At 59.0% G+C, this 27,112-nt stretch overlaps 1 protein-coding gene across 2 annotated transcripts; it reads right to left on the bottom strand.

Annotated features, from left to right (window-relative positions):
* Positions 1–1,920: 1,920 nt before the first annotated feature.
* Positions 1,921–25,027, bottom strand: TRAF7 (TNF receptor associated factor 7). Of its 2 annotated transcripts, XM_088537725.1 has the most exons (21): positions 24,955–25,027; positions 20,883–21,001; positions 20,588–20,645; positions 19,435–19,526; positions 15,553–15,669; positions 14,195–14,287; positions 12,534–12,567; positions 11,161–11,344; positions 10,273–10,407; positions 9,149–9,366; positions 8,950–9,023; positions 7,974–8,022; positions 7,349–7,476; positions 6,149–6,231; positions 5,698–5,737; positions 5,175–5,291; positions 4,082–4,204; positions 2,875–2,994; positions 2,576–2,707; positions 2,239–2,358; positions 1,921–2,020 (listed from the first exon to the last, which is right to left on the bottom strand). In XM_088537725.1, the coding sequence occupies exons 2-21, from the start codon at positions 20,961–20,963 to the stop codon at positions 2,006–2,008; spliced, it is 2,013 nt and encodes a 670-aa protein (XP_088393851.1). In that variant the 5' UTR covers positions 20,964–21,001; positions 24,955–25,027; the 3' UTR covers positions 1,921–2,005. The 2 variants fall into 2 exon arrangements, with proteins under 2 accessions (XP_088393851.1, XP_088393852.1); XM_088537726.1 differs by lacking the exons at positions 19,435–19,526; positions 20,588–20,645; positions 20,883–21,001; positions 24,955–25,027 and adding an exon at positions 15,898–15,976.
* Between the last annotated feature and the right edge of the window lie 2,085 nt (positions 25,028–27,112).

Below are 27,112 nucleotides of genomic sequence, written 5' to 3'. Positions count from 1 at the left end.
TAAATTCCTGTACAAACCGGAGTCGGAGTCGGGTCCAGTCGCTTGAGTTCTGATGAATGCCGTTCTTCGCTTGTGGCTCCAAGACAAAGTGTTGCTGTTACTTTTCTTTTCTCGAGGCGTACGGACTGCTCTCTCTCTCTCTCTTTCTTCCGTTGTGTTCGCTGATCCAGATGTGTTTGGCACAACTTTGAAATTTCTTAAAAAAAAACAAAAAAGACTTTAAAAATAACAAAAAAAATCACACGCCTGAAAATATCTGTTCAAAAGAAAAAAAAAATATGTATCTTAAAAAAAAAATCCATAAAGTTCTACATGATGGATATATACATATATATTTTTTATGATTAAGTTATGGACTCTGTATTGTATCCCATCTGTCAAGCTATGCATCTTGGTGCTTTTCCCTGCTCTTCTGTGCTTAGATTTCACCTCTACTCGTCTTATTCTTCCTATTCTGAATAGTAGATGGCTCGTGGTGCTGTGAGAAGTTTGCTCCTATACGAAGTCTGGCAACCAATATTTAAAGAAAAACAATAAAAAATTAAAACCCCGCCACGCTGCCACCGCTGTTTGTGACCCGGAGCCCGGAGCCGCCGCGCGCGCTGTGCCTGTGCCTGCTGGGTGACACGGGCCGGGGTCCCGCGGGACCCCCCTTGGTGCCGGCTCTGCCGGGGCTCTCACCGGGGTCCGGCTGCGGCGCCGGGGACGTCACACTCCAGCGTCGGGAGCGGAACGAGCGCCGCTTCCCGGGAAGCAGCCGGGCCGGCTCCGTGCCCGGGGACACCTCGGGTCACTGCGGCAGCCGCTGCAGAGCGAATCGATGCGAGCGCCGGCCGCGCTGCCTGCCGGCCTGGTGCAAGAGGAGGAGGTAAAGGCTGCAACGAAGGAGCACGCGGGAACGCGCCAGCCTCGCGGCTCCGCGCGGAGCGGCCCTGGGGCTGGAGCATGGAAAGGCCCCGGTGCCGGAGCAGGGAAGGAGCCTGGTGCCAGAGCGTGGAAAGGTCCTGGAGTATGGAAGGGGCCCGGTGCCGGAGCGTGGAAGGGGTCTGGTGCTGGAGCATGGAAAGGTCCCGGTGTCGGAGCAGGGAAGGAGCCTGGTGCCGGAGCGTGGAAAGGTCCCGGTTCTGGAGTGTGGAAGGGTCCTGGTGCCAGAGCAGGGAAGGAGCCTGGTGCCGGAGCATGGAAAGGTCCCGGTGCCGGAGTGTGGAAGGGTCCTGGTGCCGGAGCGCCGGGAGCACAAGGGGCTCCAGTGCCGGAGCGCGAGGGGCTGCACAGGGAGGGTCCTGGCAGCCGGTGCCTGGTGCAGGGCCCGCAATAACTCACGCCGGCCGGAACAACTCTTTCCACTTTTATTGTCAATGAAGAAATAATCAAATCTATATTACAATCTTAAAAACTGTAGAAAATGTGAGTAAAAATGCAACGGAGTCTTTTTCTCTTTAATGTGGAGACGATTATTACAGGGCGGTGAACCATGGATTCGTGTTACTTGATTTGAGAACTAGCTGTGGCATAAAAATCGTACCTGGTTACTCAAGAAAACACCTCTTCCCAGCTGGATCAGCCTGACATCGTGGCAGTTAAAATTAAATACTAGAGACAGAAAGGGGCTGGAGACTCAGCCCAGGCAAGGCCTAACGTTCTACCATTTACAAGGGGAGCAGCAGCCCCGCTCTGCCCTCCTTGGCTGGCTCCTGCCGCCGCCGAGGCCGCTCAATGGCCCCTCGTGCCCGACGCTGCTCGGAGCTGGTGCGGAGGACGGTTCGGCGCCAGGGCAGCTTCTCTGCAGTCCCAATTAACTGTGGCAGATGGGAGTGACAGCTGGGCCGTGGTGGGAGCCGCCGGCCGGGTCCCTGCGGCGGCAGAGCGGCCTCGGGAGGCTGCGGGCAGCGGTTGGCGCGGCAGGAGCTGCAGCAGGGACCGTGGAGCGGCGTGGGTCACCCAGCAGCCCACGGAGGGAGGAGGTTTTGGTCTTCGAGGGCGCAGGACCAGCGCGGGGCTCTCACTAGCATGTCCAGACCTGCGGGAGAGACGAGAGGAGCCTGTGGCAGCGACGTGCAGAGCAGCCCCGGGGCTTCTCCTCGTCGGCTCTGCAGGGCCGCTGGGGCTTTCAGCATCCAGAACACCCTGTCAGCAGCTAAACCTTCTGCCACGTTTGTTCAACCCTAACTCCTTTCATGCTTTAGTTCCACTATTGGAAGAAACCGAGCCATCAAGGAGAAGCCTGGGAACACCAACCTTTACAGTGCTGTCCACGGCGCCGGAGAAGAGGCGGCCCCTGGAGACGGCGAGGGCCGTGACGCTGCCCTGGTGGCGCAGCAGGGTCTGCGTGCAGATCATGTTGTCCATGCTCCACACCTGCGCACACGGGAGGCGTCAAGAGCAGCACCGGACATTGGCACAGAGCCCAGCTCCAGGCACGGAGGGGATGCTGAGTGCCACCGGGTTGGACCCCGGTGACACTAACTGAAGGCAAGGGCAGGTGGCAGCAGGGGTGAGGATTCCCCTCTGGGCCACCCACCCTCCTCACAAGGCCAAGGGCAGAGATCCGGCTGGGTGCACCCCAAAGACGTACCCTGAGAGACCGGTCATACGATGCACTGAAGACTTTGGTTTGATCCGGTGTGGAGATGACAGCGAGGGCGTAGACGGTGCCCACGTGCCCGGTCAGCGTGCGGACTTGCTCCTTGGTCTCTATATCCCAGACCTGAGGGTGCACAGCAAGGGCAGGGTGCTCTCCACCGTGACCCACACGTGCAGCAGGGGCTGCACCCCCCGCTCCGCGGGCACCATGAAGGGGCCTGGTACGGCCCGGCCTCCCCATCCTCTGCTCTCCCCAAGGCCAACGAACGCACCAAGCCCCGCAGCACTTACATGGATGAGGTTCTCATAGGTGCCACACACGATGTGGTGGTTTGTCACGGCGATGGAGTAGACGCTGCCTCCTGACGTCTGCAGCACGTGGACACACTCCAAGTTCCGGATGTCCCAGATCTGAAAGAGCCGCCAGAGCAAAGGCAGATGAGACCCATGCAGGGACCCTCTCCAGGATGGAGCTCCCTTGTTATGTTCACACTGAGACCAGAACGCAGAGCCTCCCGGGCTGTCCTCACTGAGCACTGAGACTTTTTGCTGCCTCTGGGCAGAGAATCGGTAACTTCTGCTACCAACAAACCAATCCTTCAACCACGACCTGTGAGTGACAGGTCTATGCAGCTGGTGCCCAACTCGGTCAGTGAGGGGGCAGCTTGGGTGAGTAATGGCTGCAGTCTGCTCTCTGGCACATCGTTACGTGTTGGTGCCAAAAGCTGCATTAAATACAGTAATCCCTTTCTTGGAAGCGCTGCAGAGAAAGGGGACAGGAATTGTAAGAAGGAGTGTGGGTTCTTTCAGGAGAAATGGAAGACATAGAAGGCTTCCCTCCAGAAGCCCTGGAGATACAGTTGCAGAGCCAAGAAGCTGCTCTCCAGCCATGAAGGGATTTAAGTTTGGCTCCATGTGCACCCAGCTGACATCTTTAAGGACAAATCTGTCCAGCTGGGAATGTTCTTATTCAGCTGCCCAACTTTGAGCATCCAGGCCAAAAAAATTGCAGCAATTGCACACCTTGTGTGAGTGACTTACACGTGCACACACACACCTGGCACTGGAAACTGATGCGGACAAAATCGTTGGGATTTGTTAACCCTGCGAAGGGAAGCGCCGGGTTCCCCAGCGTCACCCAGCTGCCGCGAGGTGAGCTGGGCCCGCGCGGACGAGCGCGCTTCGGAAACCGCACGCGGATTTATGGCACCGCTGCAGCCAGACGGTGACTTCTCTCTCACGGGCAGGGCTGTCCGTGCACATAAGGCTGCGGCAGCTGCAGGGGCTGCACGGCACCGTCCTGGGAGCTGGTTCATCCTGGCAGCCGTGCGCAGGGCCCAGCCCTCGAGCTGCAAAGATGCAGCCACCTCGGTGACACCCTGTGTGTCACCAAACCCTGACGTGTCTCCTGTCCTGCACAACCAGAGCACGCTGCAGGACAGAGACTTTTACAGCGCCCACGGAGCACGTTCAGTTGTCACCAGTCTGAGGGTCTCACCTTGATTGTTTGGTAGGATCCACTGTAGAGATAGTTTTGAGAAGCCACCAGCGCTCGCACCCAGTGATTGAGACCCGTCAGCTCCTTTTTCAGCTTGAGCTCAGTACCCACAATATCCCAGACCTGTGGAAAGCACAAGCAGACACACGTGAGCACACGCAAACACACACACGCAGACCGGGCAGCGCCGGGGCAGCACGTCGGCTCCTGGACAAGAGAGGGGCCAGCCCGCTGCCCACCTCCATGTGGAGCAAAATCCCACTCGGCAGAGCCAGCGCTGACTGCCCAGCCCCGTGGGGATCAGCTGAACCCGCTGGCTTGCACACAGCCCCCCAAAACGTGTGCTGAACAAGCATGTGCCCAGGGCAAGCCTGAAGGGTCTGATACTGCTGTTCCAAACAGAGCCACGGCCCTGCACCACTCAGCAGGCACAGAGAGACTAGGGAAGACTAAAAATAAAGGTCCCCACCTCCCCCTGTACAATTCTGTGCCATTGCTCTTCCAGGCCCCAAATACCCTCTAAACAGCTGAACTACTCCAGGCCTTGGATAAAGAAAAGAGCATGCGCCCTTTTCCAAAAGGACAATCCCATAAGCTGTCTCACCAGGAGCTGGAAGCAGAAGCAAGGGAATCTGGCCAAGACTTTAAAGGGCAACTTGCAAAGCTGCTCCCTGATTTCCACATGCTTTAGGAAAAGATGCAGCTTCAAGATCTTTGGAGAGGCTTTCAAATCAGGCAGCTGATTCGCAAACCACAGCCACTTCTGGATCCCAGGAACAATTTCCAGCGGCCTGAGCAAGTCGGGAGCCCAAGGAAGCACAAGCCCAGGGAGTGCCAACACACTCCACTTGCTCTCAGCTTTACGGATTTATAAGAAACAAGTCTTTTCACCCAGGTTCGGAACATCTCTGCCTTCGGCACTGAGCTCTGGCTAAATCTCTGCAGCGCTGGCTTCTCCGTGGAGCTCAGCACAGGGAAACAACAAGGTCACCTAAGACCAAAATGCCTTTTTATTCCTGTCTGGGAGCTACTGCCTGAAAGCTGGAACCATCAGTCAACACGCAGGCCAGCAGGAGCCAGTGCACAGCTCTACCTTGATGGCTTTGAGGGAGCCGCTGAACAGCATGTTGTGCGAGGAGACCAAAGTGCAAACGGGATTGTCGTGCGCTCGGATCGTGTTCACTTTCTGCAGGTTTTGAATATCCCAGACCTGCAAAGGAGGAGAAAAGAGTCCGTGAAGGCCGGGGGCAGGAGCAGGCCCGTGCAGTGGACGCCTCCCTGTTTGCTTCCAAAGGCAGGAATGAGAGGAAGGGCAGAGCGGGACAGGGCACACGGAGGGAGCCACTGTCCCGGCCTGGTTAGGGCAGGTTACCCTTGTCAGCCTTCACCTCCCAGCACCCACTCCCAAGCAGGACCCTGGAGGAAATCCAGCACCCAAATCCAGGCCAGGGGAACCTGGCCACAGGCAACGGACACAGCATGCACGGGATACCATTCCCACTCCACCAGTTGCTGCAGAGCTGCTCAGAAAAAGGCCGCCGGTCCCCACTCTGCAGGGGGCTGGCTGCAAATCCCCCATCTCCAGCCCTGCGCTGAGCGGGGCGCAGGATACTCACAATAATGGTGCAGTCAGCGGAGCCACTGTACAGCCTGTTCCTGTAACGTCACCGGGAACAAAAGGAGGTCAGCGAGGAGCGCGGGGGCTCGCGCGTTCCCAGGCTCCGCGCCGGGCAGCGAGCCGCGGCCCCAGCGGCTCCCCGGCCAGCGCCGAGACGCCGGCGGCCGCAGCGGGGCCGGGGGGCCCTTCGAGCAGCTGCCCCTGTGAGCAGGGGGAGCAGAACAGGGGGCCCAGGGCAACTTTGGGGCTACAAATGAGTTTCACGAAGGGGTTCCTGGGGTCAGGCATTTTGGGAGCAGCTCGGCCTCTCATCCCCTCCGCCCCATCCCAACGCACACGCAGTGCTGGCGCATGCGAACTGCGGAGGGGATCTGGGGGGATTTGGGGACCCCAGGGCTCAGCTTGTGGCCCCCTCTCTCGGGCAGGGGCAGCTGCCCGGCTCCACTCACCCCTGGATGCAGAGAGCCAGTACAATTCCATCGTGGCCCTCCAAGGTCTTTTGGCACTTGTACGTGGTACAGGTGTCCCACACCTAACAGGAAACAGCAGTGAGCGGTGCGGGGGTCACACGGCTGCGGCAGCGAGCGGCCGGAGCCGCGCAGGAAGCCGGCAAAGCCGCAAAAGCACGGGACGAGGAAACGGCCCCGCGGCCGGGCACCTGCTTTCCTGCCCCCAGGCACAGATAAGCGTGTCTAGGAAAGGAAATCTACTGCAAAGGGTCAGCCTGAAGCCACGAGTGACACCAAAGAGCAGCACACAGCAGCCCTCTCCAGCGCTGCCTTCGGAACAGGACTGAACCGAAGCAGCAGCTCCGGCTTTAGCAATTCACACGCTGTCCCCAGGGCTCCCCCGGCCCAGCCTCGGTCTGCCCTGCTCCTGCAGAGCGGATCCATCCCCACGGAGCAGCCAGGGCTCTCCCAGGAGAGAGAACGTGCAAACGTGGCGCTTGCGAGGCTGGGCGCAGGGTGTCCGGAGCAGTCAGGACCTCAGAGGAAGCTGTTTTCTTTCAATAAAATATACATGCCCATTTGCTTCCATTTGTCTCTGGGTTCTCTCTCTTAACACAAAATCTAACTAAATAAATAAACCCAAGCTCTGCTGCTGGCAGGGCTAGCTGCAATGGTCCTGCATGGCTGGGGCTGCGGCCCCCCAGCTCAGCCAGCAGCCACCACTGGCACCAGCACCCACACGGTGACACCGGGATCTACCATTTGGGTTGCACTGATGCTGGTCTGAGTTACCGAAAACAGGACAAAGGAAAACAAACATGCCATAAAATAGGAAAAAAAAAAAAAGAATTTTTTTTTTCTAAGAAATTTTTGTATAACAGGAAACTTTTTAAAAATTAGAGGCTGAAATAGGCTTGAATGCTTTAGACGCCAGGCAAAGCAAAAACAAGAGGCATGAATGAGATTCTAATCAGAGCTTCACAAAAGCCACTGCTGGTCTCCTGGTATCATTATCAGATAATATTTCTTCACAGAGAAACTGAAAAATACTTGTTTTTTGCCCAACGATAATTGCAAAACCTCATTTAAAATTACAGGAGAAACTTTGGGAAGTGAAATGTCCTGGAACTGGAAAGCGCCTGTCCTATCTGGAGCACTTTTACAATTGCAAAAGACCCATGGCAGGGGTGAAATTCTTACCTTAATGGTTTTGTCTGAAGAGCCGCTGAAGAGCAAGTCTCCTATGGAGTAAACGCACAAACACCACACAGGGCCCTGGTGCCCCACGAAGGTGCCCTTGCACTTGAAGATCTGCTGAGGGTCGTAGGCTGAGGACATGAGAGGACAGGTAAGAGCGGGAGAAGGAGCCAGGAGCTGCGCGTTCAGAGGGCAGAGGTGTCCCAGCTCTGTCCTGGCAGGGCCACCTCGGTCCCTGTACTGTGCTAGGCCAGGAGGAACCACGAGACCCGTCTTGTTTGGCCACACGTCCCACCTGCACAGCCCACCCAGTTATCACCGCTTTGAGCCCCAGGATCTCAAGGCCCAGCCAGGCTGGACCTAGGGAGGGTGGAGATGCAGAACCCTCCACTTCCCTGCACGTCTCCTCCCAGGAGCTACCCCTGCCTCATCCACTGCTTCTGGCCAAACGCCTCCCACCAGCATTTCCTCCCTGCAGCAGTGGTGACTCTACAGACAAGTCACTGATGCACCCAGAGACAACTGGCACTTTGCACGGTCCATGACTGAGCTTCACTGGGAATACCATGTTCACTAGGGCAACACCCCAAAACAAGCCCAAGGAAATGGAAACCACGTGCATACTCACATCCTAGGATGCCCATGTTGAGCCGAGCGTTAATATGAGAAAGTTCATCCTGGAAGACAGAACAAGCGGTGTGAGCCACAGAGCTATCAGGACTGGCCTTGCCCTCCTGAGCACAACTTCCACACTGCCCCCTCCACGCTGAACCCCCGGGTGCCTTTGGCTCCCTGTTGAAGACCCTCCCTTAGCAGCTGATTCCTCGGACGCAACAGGACAGGGAGGCTTCCTGCCCCAGGATGCATGTGCTCATCCCCACATCTCACATCCTGACTAATCCCTTCAGCTAGGTAGGCCCAGAAAAACCTTTCAGAAAATATTGCCCTTGCTCTGCCATTCACAGGACCACTAAAAATAACCACATCAGTTTGGGGGCTGCTTGCTGAGTTGGGTTCTCGGAGTCCACCCTTCTAGAGAGGAACTGGAAGGTCTTTTCACAGTTCCCTTCTCATTAGTGTGCCTAGGTAAGCCAAGGCCAGTCCCTCCTCAGGGGTACATCCAGAGGGGTGCAGTCCACCTGGATGAGAGAGGAACACCTATCCAGCATCAGTGTGGAACAATGTCCAAAATCAGGAGACATCTCTCACTCCAAGCTTGTTAGTTCATCTTCCTGCTTTCTCCACAGGCAGAGAGAAGAACACTGTGTTCAGAGCCAACATGAGGATACAGGAATGCCCAAGCCTTGGAGCAGAGGCCTCTCTCTTTACAGCAGATGCTCTTTGCTCTGGTTCTGCTGCTCCCAGGAGCAGCACCAGGCTGAGGAAAGGCAGCTGAAGCAGCTAAGCTAGTGCCCAGGACGCGCTTGCTGAGCTGCCTTGTGGAGCTCCACCAGCTCAGCCCACAGGGCAGCTCCACACCGAGCCCAGCTAGAGCAGGAGGCAGCCAGCCCTGACGAGCAGCGCCTGCACGAGGGGCACCCCGCAGCCCTCCCCGCCGCAAGGGACGCCCGGCGAGCAGCAGCAACCCCGTGTCCCCTCCTCACGTTGAGCATGGAGGCGTCCCTGCGGAACTCCATGAGGTCCTCGCTCAGCTTGCTCTGGTTCTCATCCAGCACATCTACGAGAGATGGACAGCCCGCGTTCACCGCAGGGTCCAGCGGGGAGCCCTGACAGGAGCGATCCTATCGCAGAGCTGCCCTGCCCCTACAGCGCTGAGCACAGGGCTCCCCAGGGCAGACTCACCAAATTTGAGCTCCAGGTTTTTCTCCAGCTGGTCAATCTTCTCTGAGAGCTTGCCCAGCATGGAGCGCAGGAAGGCAATTTCCTGGTCCTTCTGGGCCATTGCCACCTGCATCTCATGGAAGCGGTCGTCTGTCTGCTGCAGGAACTCCTTGAGACCCTCGAACTTGCAAGTCTCCAAGTGGGTCTCGTAGGTGTCCTGATTTCCTATGAACGTACACCTGCAAGGAGGGGAGGCAACACTGGCTGGAGCAGGGCTCATCCTGCGAGACCTCAGCGCTCGGCTCACCTCGGAGAGAGGGCTGATGCCTGCACAGATCCCCAGCTCTCCCACTCTTCTCAGGGGGAGCAACGGCACTGTGGTCACTGCCCTGCTGGTGCAGGTACCTGCAGGGAACAGAGAGGGGCCAAGCAGTGCCCTTCTTCTAGCTGGGGTGCTTGCCCTAAGCTAAACTGTCTGTCCATCTGTCTAGGAAGTTGTATGGATCTTGGGCAAGAGTCAAAAAATCACGTCACCCCATGTGCTTACTGGGAGTCCCACCCAAGAGCTGTCAAAACCACCAACAAACTGCAGCTGCTGGGAGTCCCACCCAAGAGCTGTCAAAACCACCAACAAACTGCAGCTGCTTGGGTCAGCAGCACGGCAAGGAGTCAAGGCTGCTCCATCAGGGCTTGTCTTGCTCTGCACCTCTTCCTGCCAGCCACCTCAGCCGTGCACCATGCAGGGAACCCCCTGGGCTGCACTTCTGCCTGGGTGGCAATCAACCCTCTAGGGCTGAGCAGCACTTCCAGGAAGAGGGGCTGAGCTGAAAGACAGTGTTTGCATTGCTCGTGTACTCGTCCTCCTCTCCGTGTGGCTTCTGCCACATCTTTCCAACGATCCATTTCCCCTCCAGCTGCTTCTTCTGCCTAGACCCGTCACCCCCTGCAGCTGCTGCCAGCAGGCTCCACAGCAGGGCACTGTGACCTGCCCGTCCTCAACACAAAGCTCCCTGCAAACCTGATTTCAGTCTCAGTCGAGTACACAGCACTGGGTAGAGCTCTTAACGTGTGCGGCTATCCCAAAGCCATAGTACCCAAAAACCAGCTCATTGCATCCTTCCCACTATAAAACACCAGTTCCTTACCCGTATTTGGAGTGGGGACATTTTATGTGCTCACACTCTTTGAGATGGGCCTCCAGGTTCATTTTGAGGAGAGGTGGGCAGCTGGGGTTATTGGGGCAGCGAACTGGCCTGTAATCACAGCTGCTTTCATGATCTCTGTACATGGAGGAAGGCAAAAGGAGGGAAAATTAGCAGCAAGCAAAAATTATTGGGAACGACACAGATCATTAGGAGAGGGTCAAACCAGCCCCGTGAGACTGTCAGGCAATAAAAACCCTTCTGCTCTAAGGGCACAATTACAACTTTAAGTCCTCATTTGGCCACAAGGTAGAGAGTAATAACAGGCCACGTTTATGGAGGGAGCATCTACTTCTGCCGCTGCTCCCTGAGCCTCTGAACAGCTCTCACCACAGGCAACGGCTGTGGGCAACAGGTAAGAGAGCAAACGCAGGTAGGATGGAGAGGGAGGATTTTATGCCCAGGACACAACTGGGTAACTCTTTTCCTCACTGTTAAGAGTCATGAAATCCTTTAGAGATCAGCTAGTGCAACCCCCCTGCACATACAGGGTCACCTAGAGCACGTGGCACTTTTCTCACAAAAAGGATCACCAGGTCCCTGCTTGCCAAAGGCCACAGTGTTTCGCCCCAGAGGCAGGGCGGCTTCTTCACAGTGTCCCCTATCCCGATGCTGAGCCGCTCGGGTAAGCTGCACACAGAGAACAGCATCCTCCTCCTGAGACCAGCACACCGCACCGAGTGGAAAGAACTGCCCGCTCGAGCCACCCTGCCTGTTCCCAGCACTGCTGCACCGTCCCCAGGAGCCACAAGGCAGCACAGCCACGAGGACACGCTGCCGGAGCGCAGCCCCTTTCCCGGGGAGGCTGCCTGCTGCTCACAAGCCACTTACTTCCTGGCACTCAGTTTAATGGTGAAGGGGCACCCGCGGGGGTCCACCTCGAAGGCCGCGGGCTTGCTGCTGGCTGCAGCCCGGCAGCCGTATTTGCAGTGAATGAACAGCTCCCCGATCTGCTCGGCCACCGCAATGTTGTTCACCACCACGGTCAGTTTGGCGTTGTCCACGGGGCACTTCTCTGCCAGGAGGGAGCACAAGGAAAAGGGGAGGGAGTCAGCGAGGGCTGAGACACTGCAGGAGCTTTCTAAAAGTCTCTGTGCAGAGATATATTTCTTTTTTGATTTCTCTGGCAAAGATGGCTAATTCTCTACAGGTCACAGCGAGACAAGGCATGAATATTCACACACGGGCCGGAGGCTGTGGTTTGTGTGGGGCACGTAGACAGGTTGTAGCTTATGTTAACCCAGGATAATTCAAGCTAATTCTCAATGAAAGAGGGCACACCAATTCAGACTACCTTGTGCTTGCCAAAGCACAAGAGTCTTCACAAGCAGTGGCCACAAACCAGCTGATGCCCCATAACCTCTTCCCCCATCCAAGCCCTGGACTCAGCTCCACCAGTGCCCACTGAGCACTGCCAGACAGGGATCCTTCAGCGCGGCCAGGAGCAAGGACACGAGCTTGGAAGGCAGGAATAAAACTGAGCAACCAGGATTGCACCTCCAAAGCCTTCTGCTACCAACCCCTCGGCTGGGATTGATGCAGCACGACATGGGGACAGAAGTCAGCACGCAAGGCGGAGGGACCTTTCACATGTGAAAGACAAACACCTCGAGAAGGGAGAGCTGCTGTTTTGCCTGAGTGCTCAGGGAGCTTCCTCAGGGCTGGCTGCTCTGCTAATATCAACTCTTGTCTTTATGCTCCCCAAGGGCTTTTCAAGAGGGACAAAGGCCCAAGATTCTTGTGCCCAATAAAGCATTTTCGTAGCACAGAGTCCAACCCAAAGGGGAGCTGGTTCCCTCAGGCCAGCAGGCAGACAGTTGAGCTCCACCAGGTTTCTGGAAGCGCTGGGTGAGCTAAACCTGCCCTGTGAGCTGCTTCACGTTGAACCCATCGGTGCCGGAGAGCTGGCACTGCAGGGATGGCAGAGGAGCAGTTCGAGGGGTCTCTGCCAAACGCAGGCCCTGCTCCCTGCCCAGGCGGCTGCGGAAAACCTTCCTTCTGGATTCAGCTCTGTTTGCACCGCATTAGAGCTCAGGCACCTGCCCAAGCCCCAGGCCCTCATTACTGCAGTGGGAGCCTGGGACATACGGCTTGTTTTAGGATGTTCAGACACCTCTCTGCGGGTTTCTTTTTAAGGGAAAGCAAAGGAACACAAAAATCAGAGCGTTTTGGAGGGTATCACACCAGAACAGTGCTGTACTCACCAGATGTTAAGGCACATCTTCTGCAAAACGTGTGCTGGGGAGACAAAGAGGAACAGCAGCGTCAGCCAGCGGGGTCACAGAAACGTGGCTACGGACGGGCCGCAGGGAGAGCCCGCACCCGCCACCCCGGGCCCCGCTGCCCTTGTGCCTGCCGCGCGACGCGGTGCGCGCGAGCCGGCGGCACGGGACGCACGGGCACGGCGCGGCCCCGGCAGCCGAGTCCCAGACAGGACGGCCCTTGGGGGACACTACGGACACGCCTGGAGGCTTTGAGTGCTCTTGGCTGTCCAGGATCAGGTACAAAACAGAGCCACAGACACGTCCTGCCCTCGACGCCTGCAGCGCGTCTCCACTGCAGTGCAGAAACCTCCTACTCCTCTCATTTCTCTGCGCAGCCTTCAAGGAGAAGAGCACCAGTCTGGCCTCTCCATCTCACACCTGGCCAGTCCTCCTACCACATGTATGGAGCTCTGCTGTCTGTGCATGGGATAGCTGCCTCGTACCCCACATTAAATCACTGTAAATCGTGCTCACTTAAACACCTCTATTTCTATGCTTACAGCAGAAACGGGTGGTAAAAGTTGCAATTTCAGTCTAACATACTAAGGAGCATAAAGAAAGGAACAAAGGCTGCAGCGTTTCACAGGTCCCAGACTGGCCCTGCGGAGCCCTGCAGCCTCCTCGGCCACATTCCCGGGGATGGGATCAGCGCTTGGCAGCAGCGCTGGGAAGGCTGCAAGCCCCCAGGCCCCCCTGCAGAGCTGTTATCTGCAGCCCTGCGCAGGCTGCCTCTTCCTGCCCGGCACAGCTGCGAGCTGCTCTCTCCTTGCTCTCTCCAGGGCTGCCAAACCAGCGTGCAAACGAAGCCGGCCTGTTTCCTGCAGCAGAATTTCCCCCTGTCCTGCATTAACCAGCAAATCTCAGCATCTCCATGAACAGCTCGTTACTGAAATGGTGGCAGGAGAGCCAGAACCACCACAGTTCCCAACACCTGGGGACACAGCACTCCCAATGCAACAAACAATCCTGCTTTCCACATTTGTTGCTACTGCTCTGGTCTAGGAATCTGCAGCACTTCACGAGCACTGGTGAAACAGAGCCATCTTTCTTCACATGTAGCGCAGAAGCAGGAACAATAAACAGTTTCTATTAAAATCCTAATCAAATGGAATATAGAAGAATATTCGTAATACTCTGTGCACTTCACTAGATGATCTCAATTCCCTTCCTAAGCATCACATAAATCAAGCTCCAAGGCATTCCTGTTTTAAAGGCAACACTTTCCTCCCAGGTGAAGGGCGGTTGTTTCTGGGCTGGAATTGCACAGCTGCCCCCGGGAGGCAGCCGAATTCTGCAGAGCCTCCAGGGCAGGGAAGGGAGAGCTGCAAACGCAGCTGAAGCAACACAAGGGACAACGACCTGGGGCAGGACAGGGAGGGCAGGACAAGGGCTCCTGCCTTAGCCCCGCGCCCTCCTCCGCACGTCGGGTCGAGCAGCCCCGCGGGAAACCTGCGTGTCCCTGCGGGAAACCTGCGTGTCCCCATGGGACCCTCCGCCCCGGCCCCCGCTGGGCTCCCGTTTGCTCTCCCAGGCTGCCCTTGCTCTACGTCACACGGGTCCCCTGGGGAGTCCCAGCTCGTGCCCGAGAGGTGCTTCCTTACCCCGCAGGTTGTGATGACGGGGTCCTTGAACACGCTGCAGCAGAGCTGGCAGCACAGCTTCACGGACGGCTGCTCAGCAAACACCAGCGGCTCCTGCACAGGAGAGAGGCAGAGAGGGACCGGCTCGGCTGGGGCCGCCCTCTGCACGCGCCAGAGCCCCCCTCGGCGCAGGGGACGCAGCCCCCAAACGTGGAGCAGGGACGGGCACAGGGCGCACACAGACTCGCATCGTCTCCACAGACACTACCCGGATCTGCTGGTGGCCAGGACTAGGGGAGAGGCGAACCGGGGAGCGGATGGAGAGCCTCACCTCCTCACAGCTCGGGGCTACTGGCGCCTGGTAGGACCAGGGTCCCTCACAACAAACCACAGGACCTATCTTTTTGCTAGGAAGACTCAAGTCACCGCTCTGGCTGGCACGCTTTGCTCAGCCGGACTCAACAGCGTGCTGCTGAAGAGGTCACGGGTGCTAAGTCTGAAACCTAGAAGCAGTTTTAAAACAATCTGTCCTTCGGTGTTTCTGATGATGAAGGTCTGCTCCTTCATCCCCTTTGGAGCAGACTCAACGTTGCCTCTCCCAAAGGGGCCCATCCCTGCACTGCTCTTTACCAGCTAAGACCACTGGGGCTCCGGCTCTGCGTGTGACTTCCCAAGCAGCCCAGCTCCCGCCGGAGCCGGGCTCCGCGTTTCGGAGATTCCCAAATCAACCCCTGTGGCTCAGGCTGTCCTTTCATCCGGTGCTGCTCGCAATGCTGCACACACAACCCGAGCTCCTGCACATGAAACGTGCTTTTATCCCAGATCCATGGCAAAATTCCTCCTGACCTTTCATGTGCCCAGACTGGGGCTAGTCACTGGGCCATAAGCTCTAAGCTCTGCTTGAAAGTGTCCTCCAAGTACAGAGTCACATGTGGACAATTCCTGGCACCCTCCTGGGGTTTACAATCATGTTGTTACGATTGTGTAAAACCATTTGAGTTGTGTTATTGCTGCCTAGGGCCAGAGCAGCAGCGTGAAGCTCCGCTCCTCGTGACTGCCCTGCAGCGGAGCCGGGGCCGCACGCGGCTGCAGCCTCCAGCCTCTCCGAGCAGCAGCCAGGCTTCCCCACTGCCCTCCTGCACGCATGGGGAAACGGCACACAAGGAAGCCAGTGACTTGCAGAAGTCAGTGGTGACAATAAAACTAAAAACAAACAACACCAAATTTAGAACTTGACAGCCAGGCTCCCCATCACCAAAGACTCAGAGACGGCCCAAATCTGTCTGTGACAGCTCTACATACTCACAACAGTTCATAAAGTTACTCTTATGACACTGAATTTCCCAGCCCTGCTCCTTGAGACAATCCCAAATACCTACTGGCTCCTCCTCTTCCTCATGGAGTGAGAACGTTGAGCGCAAGGACATGTTGGACTCGGAGTGCAACGAACGGACGGAGATAGCAGAGTCGGAGCGACGTGGAGTGTTGATCGGAGGCTTCAAAAAGACAAAAAAAAACCAATCCTTGTTACTGCAAATAACCGCCCTGCTCCCGAAGCGTGCGCAGACGCCCCGAGTTCGGCCCCGCGCATCCCGGCCGCTCCTCGGTGAGCCCTTCCCGGGAGCGCCGCGGGGCGCCCGGAGCCGCGGAGGCGGCGGGCAGGCTCCGGCACCCCAATGCCAGGCGCGCAGCCCTCTCCAAGGTGCGCTTGTCCATGTACTCACTGCGCCGCCATGCAAAGCAACCGGCTGGAAGAACTAATCCTCCACAGAAAGCTTGGAAAATCTCCCCCAGAGACAGCGACCGGGTCCTGCAATTTCTGTAATCTCTGCAGCAGCACTTGTTGTTTCACTCGCTATCTAACTTCTGCCAAACTTCTTTGCGTAAGTGCGGAGACTTCCTTCTATTCAATTCGGTAACGGCCCCGCTCTGCCGCTTCCTGTGCGCGAGGGCAGAGCCGAGCGGCTCCGCGCACCAATCCCGGCGCTCCCAGCACATCCTAGGCACTGCCTTTGCGGGAATGTTGCCCCGGGAATATTAAGCAGGGGCACATCCCAAACATGCAGCTCGGCAAAACCGGGAGGGGACTGGACTTGGGTCCCCGACCAGGCGCTGCTGGTTCCTCTGGAAGAGCCGCTGGGAAACTGGGAATAAGTGTTCCAGGAACATTAGGAATGGACCGACAAAGAACAGCAGAACGAAGCCACAAGCTCCAGAAGTTGCACATCAGGAGATGACTGCTCTCCAGGGTGTCTGCAGCTGCAAGTATCACACTGTCCCCAGCACGGGATCTGCTCAGCTCTGGCTTTGCCTAACTGAGCTGGAAAAGCTCCAAGGATGCGAGTCGGCCCTCGGTCACCCCCGTCCTGCTCTCCCTGCCAAGCATGAAGGTTTTTCCCTGATGTTCGACCTGAGCTTCCCGAGCTGCATTTTGTGGTGTTTGCCATGGATGAACGAGTGCAACAGTAGATCCGAGGGCAGACAAGGCTGCAAGAGGCCAGCAAGGAGATTCAGCAAGAAGAGAAACAAGAGGAACTTCAGAAAGTCTTTCCTAGACATACTGGAGGCCAAGTGCAGATCTTGTTGGCCTCTAGAAGACCCATCTAAGATCCCATGGGTTCTTCACGCAGCTCTTTCCGACTTTTTCTAAGATAGTAGCTTAGAAATGCTGCATCCACTGAGAAGCCAAAGGGTAAAACTCTTTTTTGCATAAAGAAGGCATGCTGGTTGGCTAAATATGTAAAGCTCGAGGAGGAAGGGTTATAAGAGGTGGATCAAGTTTGCGTATCTACCCACTGATTTTGATTTCCACTAGTAGCAGGAGTTATTGCAACACCCAGAGGGACGGTGCTGGGTTTCCCCTCTGGAGGTGGCAGCAGCGGGGGCTCTGCGGGAGGCGGCTCCTCGGCGCGGATCCCGCGAGGGTCTGGGAGGCCGGAGCGCCGTGCCGGGGCCGCGCCGCTCCCGGGGCTCTGCCTGGGCTCGCAAAGCGGCGCGTGAAGAACCGGAGCGGAGGGGCACGGGGCGCGTGGGCTGGGCAGGGTGCGCAGCGGCTGCACCCCGTCCCTCCCGGCCTGCTCGGAGCGCGAGGACAATCCATCCCGGGATGCGTATCGGGGCAATGGGGAGGTCCCCTCGCCCTGCAGACAGGACAGCGGGACCCTCACCCCAGGAGAGCCTGGGCACAGGGCTGCCCCACGGGCCAGGGCCCGTCGGACACAGCAGGACCCAGTGAGGGCTCCCACCTCTCCACAGCTCCTGCGCTAAGGCCAGGTCCGTCTCCAAACAGCCCAAGGGACGGAGCGGCCCAAACCCCTTCCCACGGAGCAGGAATCCCTGGTGGCCAGCAGGTAACTCAGTGCAGCGCCCGGCTCGCTGCCCAGGCTGCCTGCAGATGGGTGAGACTGCCCGGTGCCCGCCAGCACTTCACCCTCCGCAGGGCATTTGCCCCCATCCAGTCTTTAGGTGCAGTTCAGAACTGCCCCTTTCTGCTGTTCCACCTAAAGAAGCAGCCGCTGGGCGAGGGGCGGCAGCGCGGGAGCCCGGCCCTCGCTCTGCTCCCTGCGGGCAGCCTGCGGCCGGGAACACGTGGCCGCGTCTGCAGGGACGGTGACGCGGAGGCTCCAGCAATCCCGCCTCGCACAGCCCTCCCGGCTTTTGGTTTCATTAGCAGCAGCTTTAAAAACAGAAGGAAGAGCAGGGGGGCAGGCCCGGGAGGGCTCTGCCGCCTCCAGCTGTCTCCATGTGCTCATGGCTCACAAGCCCTTGGCAGCTTCTGCAGAAAGGAAAACTCAGCCATCAGGAAGGGAAATCCCGGATTATTTCTTGACAAAGCAAAGGAAGCCGCACAAAGAGGTTAGTGAGAGTTTGTGTGGGGCGCCGGCGGAGCGGGGCTGCGGCGCTCCTCTCCGGGAGGACCTCGTGCGCAGGCTGCTCCCAGGTGTCACCCCGGTGGCTGTTTTTGCTTCGTGACGTTTGGCCCTCCTGGGAACGCGGGTTGAGACTGCCCAAGAGCACCAGGGCACGCTCGTTCCTGGCCGAGCACCTCACCTTGCCATTCCGCAGCTTTCCAAGGAGTCAGGGAGCTTCACCAGCAGACACGGCTGAACCTAATGCCCTCAGCACCCCCCGCTCCCCTGGAAAAGCCTCCCCTGTTTTGTTACAACTGTCCCTCTCACGGAGCGGGCACGGGGAGCACAGCATGCAGCCCGGCAGCCGCGCGCTCGCTGCACCAGCGCTGCAGCGCACGGGTAGCGGGACGATGCAGGGCTGCATCTGCCGAGGACGCAGACCACGCAGCCCTTCAACAAACACACACGCTCACACAAAACACTGCGAGGCCCCCGAGCGGCAGAAGGGACTTTATAGGATGCTGACGACAAACCGCTTTGCAATCTGGTATCAAATTTATTTTAAGAAGTGTTGCAGCTCCGCACTGTTACTGCGACCCGTCTCTGCCAGTGCCTCTCTTAATCAGCGGCCGTGATCCACTTATCCCTGGCTCAGAAGCTGCATCTCGTAACCTGATAAGCAGCCCGGCTACTCCGGGCTCTCCACGTACTTGCTCAACATGAAGAATCTACTCACGTGCTCAAATCTAAACAGGCACTTGCGGTTACAAGACACGACTCTGGGACACTGGAAGATCCAGGCCTCAGTGCTGCTTGCTGAGGTTTGCTTTCCTGCCACTGCTCTTGATTTAACTGATTTAGTTGAACTTAACATAATTCATTTATCATCTTAACTGATCTTAACTTTAGCTGATCTCTTTAAGCAGACAATCCTCAGACCTGCAGGACCACTAAACTCCAAAAGAGAAGTTACTTGGAGTGTGTGGAATGACGGAGGGCGCAGGAGGGGGCTTTTCTGGAAAGGCACAGTGAGATGGGAAGGGTTTATGTGAGGAGACCCCCCTACACGAACCCCAGGGCCAAGCCAGAGTCCTGCTCAGCAGGCTCCAAACCTGCTCCGGATGGTCCGAAGCCCCATCTGGAGAGGGAAAGCGGAAAGGATTTTCTGGTCGTAGCTGTGGGGACGGCTGGGATGGCCTTTGTGAGCACCTACAACACCGAGGCCAGCCTGAAAACGGGCACCACCAGCGCCCGGTGCCCAGCTCCGAAGCTCTCCCTGCTCCCGGGAGCTGCCGAGGCGGGAATGCTGGCACCATGGTGGGAACGAGAGGTGGCCGCAGGGCAACACGGAGACACGGAGAGCTGCCCGTGGCACCTACCATGCCATCGTCCTCGTCCCGCGGCACCTACCATGCCATCGTCCTCGTCCCGCGGCGAGTAGGTGAGCGTGCTGGAGGAGGACGGGGTCCGCCGATGCTGCTTAAAAGTATTGGTCCCGTCAGCTTTAAAGCAAAGAGAAAGAATCCGTTAGGCCCCTCAGAAGCACTGCCAAGCTCCAGGTCTCCCTGTAGCTCCAAGTTTTCCTTGGCAAACACTAGGGATTCTCCCGCTCCGGTTTTTGACCTGGACTCATCAGCTGATTGCTGCTGGCTTGCTGGAATACACACAAGCCTTTGAAGGTTGCTTGCCCAGAAGGGAGCACAGACAACACTCCGCCAGGCCCACAGGTTTAAAAAAATGATCACAAGGAAACTTTATACTCCTGCACACCTCAGACACCCAGAGAAAATCCTTAGATCAAAGGAGGTCTGGGTATTTTATAACAAGGAGAGCATGCTAAGCTAAACTGGAAATATTTAGATGATGATCATATTATTGACTTATGTTAAAATGTAAATGTAAATATTCAGGAATCCAGAAATATCTAGAGTCCCAAGTCCTGCACAAATCCAATCCAAAACCTGCCCCCAGGCAGTTGCTCATTTCTGTATCTAAATCAGTGTTTTTTATCTCTACTGAAGGAAAAGCATTTTTCTTCCAAAATGAAACCAAACCTCTTCCTACATTCATCCCCCAGGTCAGGGCTCAGATCCCTCGCCTGCCGGCCTTTGAGGAAAGCAGCACAGATTTTTAATGGAGCAGGTAGACTTGCACCCCCTCCTGTCTGAGCTAAGAACAGCCATAGGGGTTTGAACCAAAGCGTCCAGCGGGATTCCCATTTAGGCACAAAATGAAGACGGAAATTTTCAGCTTTGACAATGATTGAGAGAGAAGTCACGGGGAGAAATAGAATTTGGGCCCGAGCTGTGCATCAAACCCTGCTGCACTATCCTGATTTCAGCAGGGTTCCCGGTGGCACTGTAAAGACATTTGTGCACACACACATTTCCATGGCGCCTGGTGATCAGATGCCAGGATCAAATAACACCGGGGCTGTGTAGCACTAAAGATAGCAGCTGCCTGCACTGAGCACAGTGATTCTCCAGCAGCTTTATGTGGAGCAAACGAGCAGAAGGGGCAGGACGCGGGGAGAGGGCAGAGCTGCACCCCGGGACGCGCTCACCCTTGGTGATGGTCGTCACTGCGGAGTAGGCCGGCCCGAAGGTCGTTTCCATCCTCGTCTGAAACACGGACAGAGCGACGGTCAGCGGGGACCAGCCCAGCACGGCTGGACACTCGATACTTGAATTGGTAAAAAACACACGTATATAACGCACATTTCCAAGCTACACCTGTGAATAGTTACTTTTAAGGCGGTAGGAAGCGCCAAATTGTCAACAGCTTTCGTTATTTTCTCTGAAGAGAGGCTGAGTGAGGACAGCCCTCGCTGCTGCCCTGCTCGCAGGCGCAGGCCTTACCCCGTTAGTGTTTTCAGGAGTAGCGATGGTGCTTGTGCCACTGGAGAAACGATTGTAGCGACTGTTCTTGTTGGAGCTCATAATCCAGCCCGGCCCTGGTTAGTCGTGGGAAGCGGGCTCTGCGGAAAGACACAACGGGAGGGTCGGTTCAGCGCGGGCGCCGTCCCGCGCGGGGAGGCTCGAGGAAGCTCTGACGTTACCTGAACGTTAGCGCTACCTCAACCCACACGGGCCTGGGTTTTCTGAGGCAACTGGTGAGGCAGAGTCAGGCCCCTTCAAATCATTCCGGGGCGAGTGCTCAGCGGTTTTGATAAGATCACGTATCTTTTCAAACGCCGATCACCCGGATACTGGAATACTCACAAGCACCGGCTGCTTTTACAAGTGCAGGACTGACCTCACGGAAAACGCAGCTTCTCGGGAGACGACGCCAAGACGGACGGTGTCCCCCGTCCCAGCCCCTTCCCGAGCGGAGCTGCGGGGACAGCGGGGACCGACCGCGGCGACGCAGCCCCGCGAGCCCCCGCGGGAATTCTGCTATTCCATTGGGAAGCCCCGGACTGCGCCGCTGAACACCAAAGCCTGCGATGGGTCCCAGCAGAAGGCAGAATTCCCACGTTTGACGCCGTTATATTTGCATTAAAGACTACTGCCAAGCACGGCCTGAGCTCCAAGGTCAGGGGAACCAAGCAAGTTCACTTCAGTCAGCAGACTTGGAACTCTGGATCCCGCTCCCAATTCCTGGCCAGAACCAGCCACGAGCTCTGGGTCATCATCCCCGAAGAGAAACCGCCTGGCCTGGGCAGCCGGGGACTCCTCTTGGGCTGTCTGCACTGATTCACTGGGTCCAAACTTGCCAGGCCCGGGGCTGCAGGGCCGGCCTGGAGGAGCAGCACAGGTTGTGCCTTCACCTGGGAGCTGGCGCCGGCTGGAAGGCGCAAATCCAGGCTGCTGCCTGGCGGATTTGCCAGGACGCTCCCACGGAACGCGCTGCGGAGCCCCGGCAGCAGGGAAGGAGCCGCTGCAGGGAGCCGCTTCCGCCCGCGCCACGCGTTTCCAGCAGGGAAGACAGGGATGCAGCCGGGACAGGGAGCCCCGCGGCGCCTTTTTGCCCTGGCAGCTGCCAGGGGCCACTTGTCCCTGCAGCCCTGTGCTCAGGAACGATCCCGACGGAAAGATCCCTTTCTGCCCAAGAAATAGTTAAATCTTGGTATCTCCCCGCCAGCAGCAGAGTCCAAGGGCTGAACAGACAGAGCAGACAGACATCTGCAGCGAGGACAGACAGGCCAAAAAAGGTTTACTAAAGCGCTGCCAAAAGCCAAGTTTCCGGACAGGAGCCAAGACCAGCAAAGGGCGCCTCAGAGGGAACCCTGCTCTGCGCAGCCGCCCGGCTCGGAGCTCCCAGCCCTCGGGAAGCGCCTGCGCCCCGGCCCGGCCAGGCTGCTCGGAGCTGCGTTTTGGCCAGGCGGAGGGTCCGGGTGCTCCCAGCACCAGCCCTTCTTCACCTGAGGGAGACGAGTCCTGGATCTCCAGGCACCTCGGGAAGGGGCTCCTGGATCTGCTCAGAGGGAAGGGGGGCTCGGAGGGAGCCAGGGAGCCCCTGCGCCCGCGTCCGAACTCCTGCACACGCTGCGGGCCAAAACAAGAGCTAAAGCCACCCTCCTCCTCCCCAGACGAGAGAGGACAGGAGACCTGGACAGCGTCTCCGTGCGAGCGCCGCTCCACGGAGTCACTGCAGACGCCGGGTCCCTTCGGAGCCGCGAAGCAGAGCGGCCGCGGCGGCAGCGGGAAGGAGGCGGCGCGGGGAGACCTGCCGAGGCCGGAGCCGCGTTCTGGCACGCAGGAAGTCTGCATTTTGCCACCGGGATCGTCTTGTTCCTTTGATCGGCTCCTCCGAGCACGGAGCACAGGAGCGTTTGGGGGAGTCCGGGATCTCGTGCAGCCCTCGTGCTCCCCTCCCACGTGGGTTCCCTGCCCTGACAGCTCCCCTCTTCCCTCCAAGCCGACGGATCCAGCTCCCGGCAGCGCAGTCCGTCCAAGACGCTGCTGTTCCCGAATCCGTGCGGCTGCCCCAGACCAAGAAGGCTTCAGTGGAGCCTGGTAACGGATTCATTTCCTTAGAGAAACACCTACAACAATAACCAAGTGCGCCTGTCCCCCCCTCAGCCTCTTCCAGGAGGCTGCCTGGTCACTGTGTCACTAGGTGGGCGCCGGGGGCGGCTGCAGGTGTTCTCTTCCCAGCAGGATTCCTGCGCTTTGGCAGAGGGCAGGAATTCCCAGGCTGACGCGTGGCGCCCGATTCGAAGGACAGGGCTGGCGAGCAGGAAGCGCTGGAGAGCAGCAATCAGCCCCGTCTGCCTCCCTGGTCACAGCGGAGGTGGAGGGATCCGCCGGGATTCCTCCTCGGGAAACCCTGGCAGCTCCATGCAGGCTCCAGCACCACTCCCGGGAGACGGGAGGGACAAACTCCCACCTCGCCGCCCTTGACAGCGGTATGAGAACGGCTGTATCGGGGGTTCTGATGGGTTTTAGAGCAAGCAACACCCCAGAGGGAAAGAAGCAGCCTGTCCTGATGGATGCTGCTGGCTGTCCTCAGATTGAGGATGCCACCGAGCTCGGCACGCCTGGGATGAATCCCGACACGGACGGGAGCACGGGCGGAGCGCAGGGATCCCCCCGCTTTGCTCCGAGCGCTGCGGCTGCCTGCGCGAGCCCCCGGCACCGCTGCGGACCCGGCGCCGGTGCCGCGCGCTCCGGACGTTCCCGGCGGCAGGGCAGGCGCGGGGAAAGGCCAAAGCGCCGTGCCCGGGCGCGACACCCCCCGGCACAGGAATAAACGTCCGTTTGCCAGGAAAGCTGCGAGCGGCTCAACCTTTGCAATGAGGAGCCCCCAAACGTGAGCCCCGCGTCCTGCGGCCGCCTCCTGCCTCCTTCCCCCTCCGCGAAGCTGCCCCAAGGGGGTGGCAGCGCTCGGGGGGACATGGGGCTGCCCCGGCCCGGGGACGCTCCCTCAGCGCCCAGGCCACGCGCTTGACGGTGACAAACACGAGCTGCTCTTCCTCTTTGCACATCCTGGCACGTCGATGGGGAGACGCTATTGCAAAAGCGGGAAAGCACCGCGCTGGCGCAACACGGCAGGCGGGGGGAACCGGATCACAGGATCGCTGGGGTTGCAAAAGGCCTTTGAGACCGAGTCCAACCGTAAACCCGTCTCCACCGTGCTGCTAACCCCCATCCCCAGGCGCCCTGCACACGTTTCCTGCGCGCTGCCAGCGTGGGTGACCCCAGCAGCTCCGGTGCAGCCCGCTCCAATGTTCGGCTGCTCCTCCTGTGCAGGAATCTCTGCTAGTACCAAACCTAGAGAGAAGTCAGTGCCGAGAGGGAGCCTGGGGACTGTGTCCTCGTGAGGCCGGGGACACTGGCACAACAGGGGCTCTCCTGGGGAAGGGGGTGACAAGCTGGAGACCCAGGTCCTGCCTCACCACCCGTCCCTGCGGGTCACCCGCCTTTCCCACCGGGAACAGCGCGGGAAATCCCAGAGCAAAGCACAACCGTGCAGAGATCCGTAGGGAGCAACCTTCAGCTCTCCAGACACGGCCAAGGCTTTGCTCCCTGCAGGGCAGGGACCTGCCAGCGCCACCCGGAGCAGCAGCACCCGGGGGACACGAGGACCTGAGCGAGGAGCCGGAAAGCCCTGGATCATTTCCTTGATCCCACAGTTTTCTCCAGGACCTTTGACAAGTCCCAGGGCTCCTGGACGCCGGTGGCAGCGCGGCCAGCGCCGTCCCGCCTCCCGCCGGCGCTGTCGGACGGTCTTGTTCCCGACGCCACCTAACCCAGCTCAGCACCGACTCCTGCCAGCGCCCCGCGGTCGGTGCCGAGCGCTCGGTACCGCTCCCAGGGCCGCAAACGCGGAGCGCCGCACCGGGCAGCGACGCTCCGGGCCGGCCTCGCTGCTACCGCGGACCGAGCGCCCCGCCCGCCCAAGCGCCGCGAGCCCCGGGGCGGCTCCGCCGGCGGCAGCGCGCGCGGCCCCGCGGCGCCCCGAGCCCCGTCCCGGCCCCGCTCGCACCTGGCGGCGGCCGGGGCGCCGCTGCCCGGGCCCGGCGCATCGCGGCGCCGTCCGCTCCCGCTCCGCCGCCCGCCGCGCCGCCCGCCGCGCCGGAAGCGCCGCCCGCGCGCGCTGCTCGGGACTCGTAGTCCCGCCCGCCGCGCGCCCGCCGCGGCTCCCCGGCGGCCGGACTACACTTCCCAGCAGCCCCCGCCGGCGCGCGCTGATTGGCTCCCGGCGGCGCGGCGGAACACCGCCAGCTCGGGCCACGCCGCGCCGCGCGCCGCCATTGGAGCGCGGGGGCGGCCGCCGCCAATGAGCGCCGCGGGAGGCGTGGCGGCGATCACCCCAACGCCTCGCCATTGGCCGCGCCGGCGGGGAGCCTGCCCAATGGCGGCGCGGGGGAGGCTATAAAAGGCGCAGCGCGGGGGCGCTGGGGTCTTTCCAGCCACGAGGTGAGGGCGGAGCGGGACAGGGCCGGGACGGGGCGGGCGGGCGGCGCGAGCCGGGGATGATCCCACACCACTGACACCTCCCCTGAGGGCGGCGGGCGCCGCGGCCCCTGCTGATGCTCCGTGCCTGAGGCTCGCGGGGGCCGCGGCGGGGCCGGCCGCGCCGCGCGGCCCCGTCTCACCGCGCGCGGCCTCCTCTCTCCTCAGGGCGGCGGCGGATGGCGACACGCGGCGGGCTCGGGCTGCCCCGATGCTGCAGCGCGACGGAGCCGTGAGGTGCCGGGGCGGAGGGGGGACAGCCCGGATGGGTTTCAGGACGAGGGGGAAGACGTGGCTGGACTGACCATTTCGTGGCCTGAAAATATTCGTTTTTGTGGACGTGGCGTAGCGGGGAGCTCGGGAGCGCAAGCGATGCCGCTCTGTGCTCAGCGTAACAGCGAAGCGGGCGAAGAAGCCTCTCTAGGGTGACTGCGAAGCCGCGTGCTGCTGGCTCTGACCCCGTTTGGGGCTGCAGAACCCAGGCCACGGCGGGTGGAAGGGGACGGCCACCAACACGCGGGAGATGAGGACAGAGAAGGGGCGGGAGAGGGAGGAACGCGGGATGGAGGGAGTTTGGGCACCCGTTCCCGCAAAGTCTGTTCAGTCACTGCTAATCTTACGTTTTAATAAAGTTCTCAATAAAGCTGTTTTGCCGACTTTTATTCTCTGTAAACCCTACGGGTGTCATTTGCAACATCATGCAACCCTCGAGTCTGGAACATGGGTACCTAGCAGACCCCTTCTACTATTCCTGCTTGGATGTAGAGAAGCAGAGCGTTTTCCAAGCACGTGTTAGCGGCTAAACAACCACTTGTGCCGAACCCACGCTGGTGGTGAAAGATGTGAGGCCAGAGAGGTTCAGGAATGAGGTTCAGGAATGTTTACCTCGGGGCTGGGGGTGTGAGCATGAGGTACAGAAAAACCAAACCCCCACTGAAGCCACAGGGGTTATTAAATTTATTAACAGTAATGAAACAAGCTGTAGATGAGAGCCAGCAAAAACTAGGGGTGCTGGTAAGGCTGGGCGCTTAGGCCTGGTTTAATGTACTAGCGGTCCCTCCTCACGTGGTGGCAGCAAAGACCCGTGTAAGGAAAAATTAAATGCTGAAAATGGCTCTGAAGAGGAGATTCCGAGCAAGGTTAGTGGGTGTTGAGTGTCATTACGTCCTTGCAGTTGGCTCCCAGCAGGCAGATGAAGCTAAAGCCCTTCCAGGGTGACATTTAGACCTTGCCTTAAGGGGAACGGTGTCGGCTTCTCCTTGCAGCTGGCACAGGCGACAAGGCTGCTCCCTGCTCCGGAGGGAAGCGGCAGCTCCGGTGCTCCCAGCACGTGGGAGCACCTTGTGTGTCGCAGCGGGACACGCGGGTGGAGGCTGCAGCGATGCCGGTCCCGGCTGTCCCCTGGCTCCGCTGCAGGGGACACGGTGGCTCTCAGTGCCACCTCCCTGGCCAGTGCCCAATGATCACCCCCCTGACCGTGTCCTGGCTGTGCCCAGGGCTGGCTGGTGCCTTGGGGAACCGTTGGGAAGAGGGATGGGGCGGCCTCGTTCCGGGAACTGCAGCTTCCCGCAGGATACGCCTGGTGCTGCCTGTGACAGACCCCGTGCAGGAGAGCAGCTCGTTCCTGCAGAAAACCTTCTTCAACCCACAACCTCATGGTTGGAAGAGCCGCTGCTTCCAGCTCCATC

The sequence above is a fragment of the Tinamus guttatus genome, unplaced genomic scaffold, assembly GCF_059628265.1.
Source record: "Tinamus guttatus ecotype Peru unplaced genomic scaffold, ASM5962826v1 Tinamus_guttatus_pri_ptg000861l, whole genome shotgun sequence".
NCBI classification, from domain to species: domain Eukaryota; kingdom Metazoa; phylum Chordata; class Aves; order Tinamiformes; family Tinamidae; genus Tinamus; species Tinamus guttatus.
Note: the sequence above shows the minus strand (reverse complement) of the source record. Positions and strands in the feature narration are given on the sequence as shown.

Coding starts and splice junctions, on each gene's coding strand:
- TRAF7 (XM_088537725.1), bottom strand. CDS start 20,963: ATGAGCTCCAACAAGAACAGTCGCTACAATCGTTTCTCCAGTGGCACA. Junction 7,477..7,973: donor CAACATGGGCATCCTAGGAT/GTGAGTATGCAC, acceptor TCATGTCCTCAG/CCTACGACCCTCAGCAGATC. Junction 4,205..5,174: donor GCTCCCTCAAAGCCATCAAG/GTAGAGCTGTGC, acceptor TGCTTTCCACAG/GTCTGGGATATTGTGGGTAC.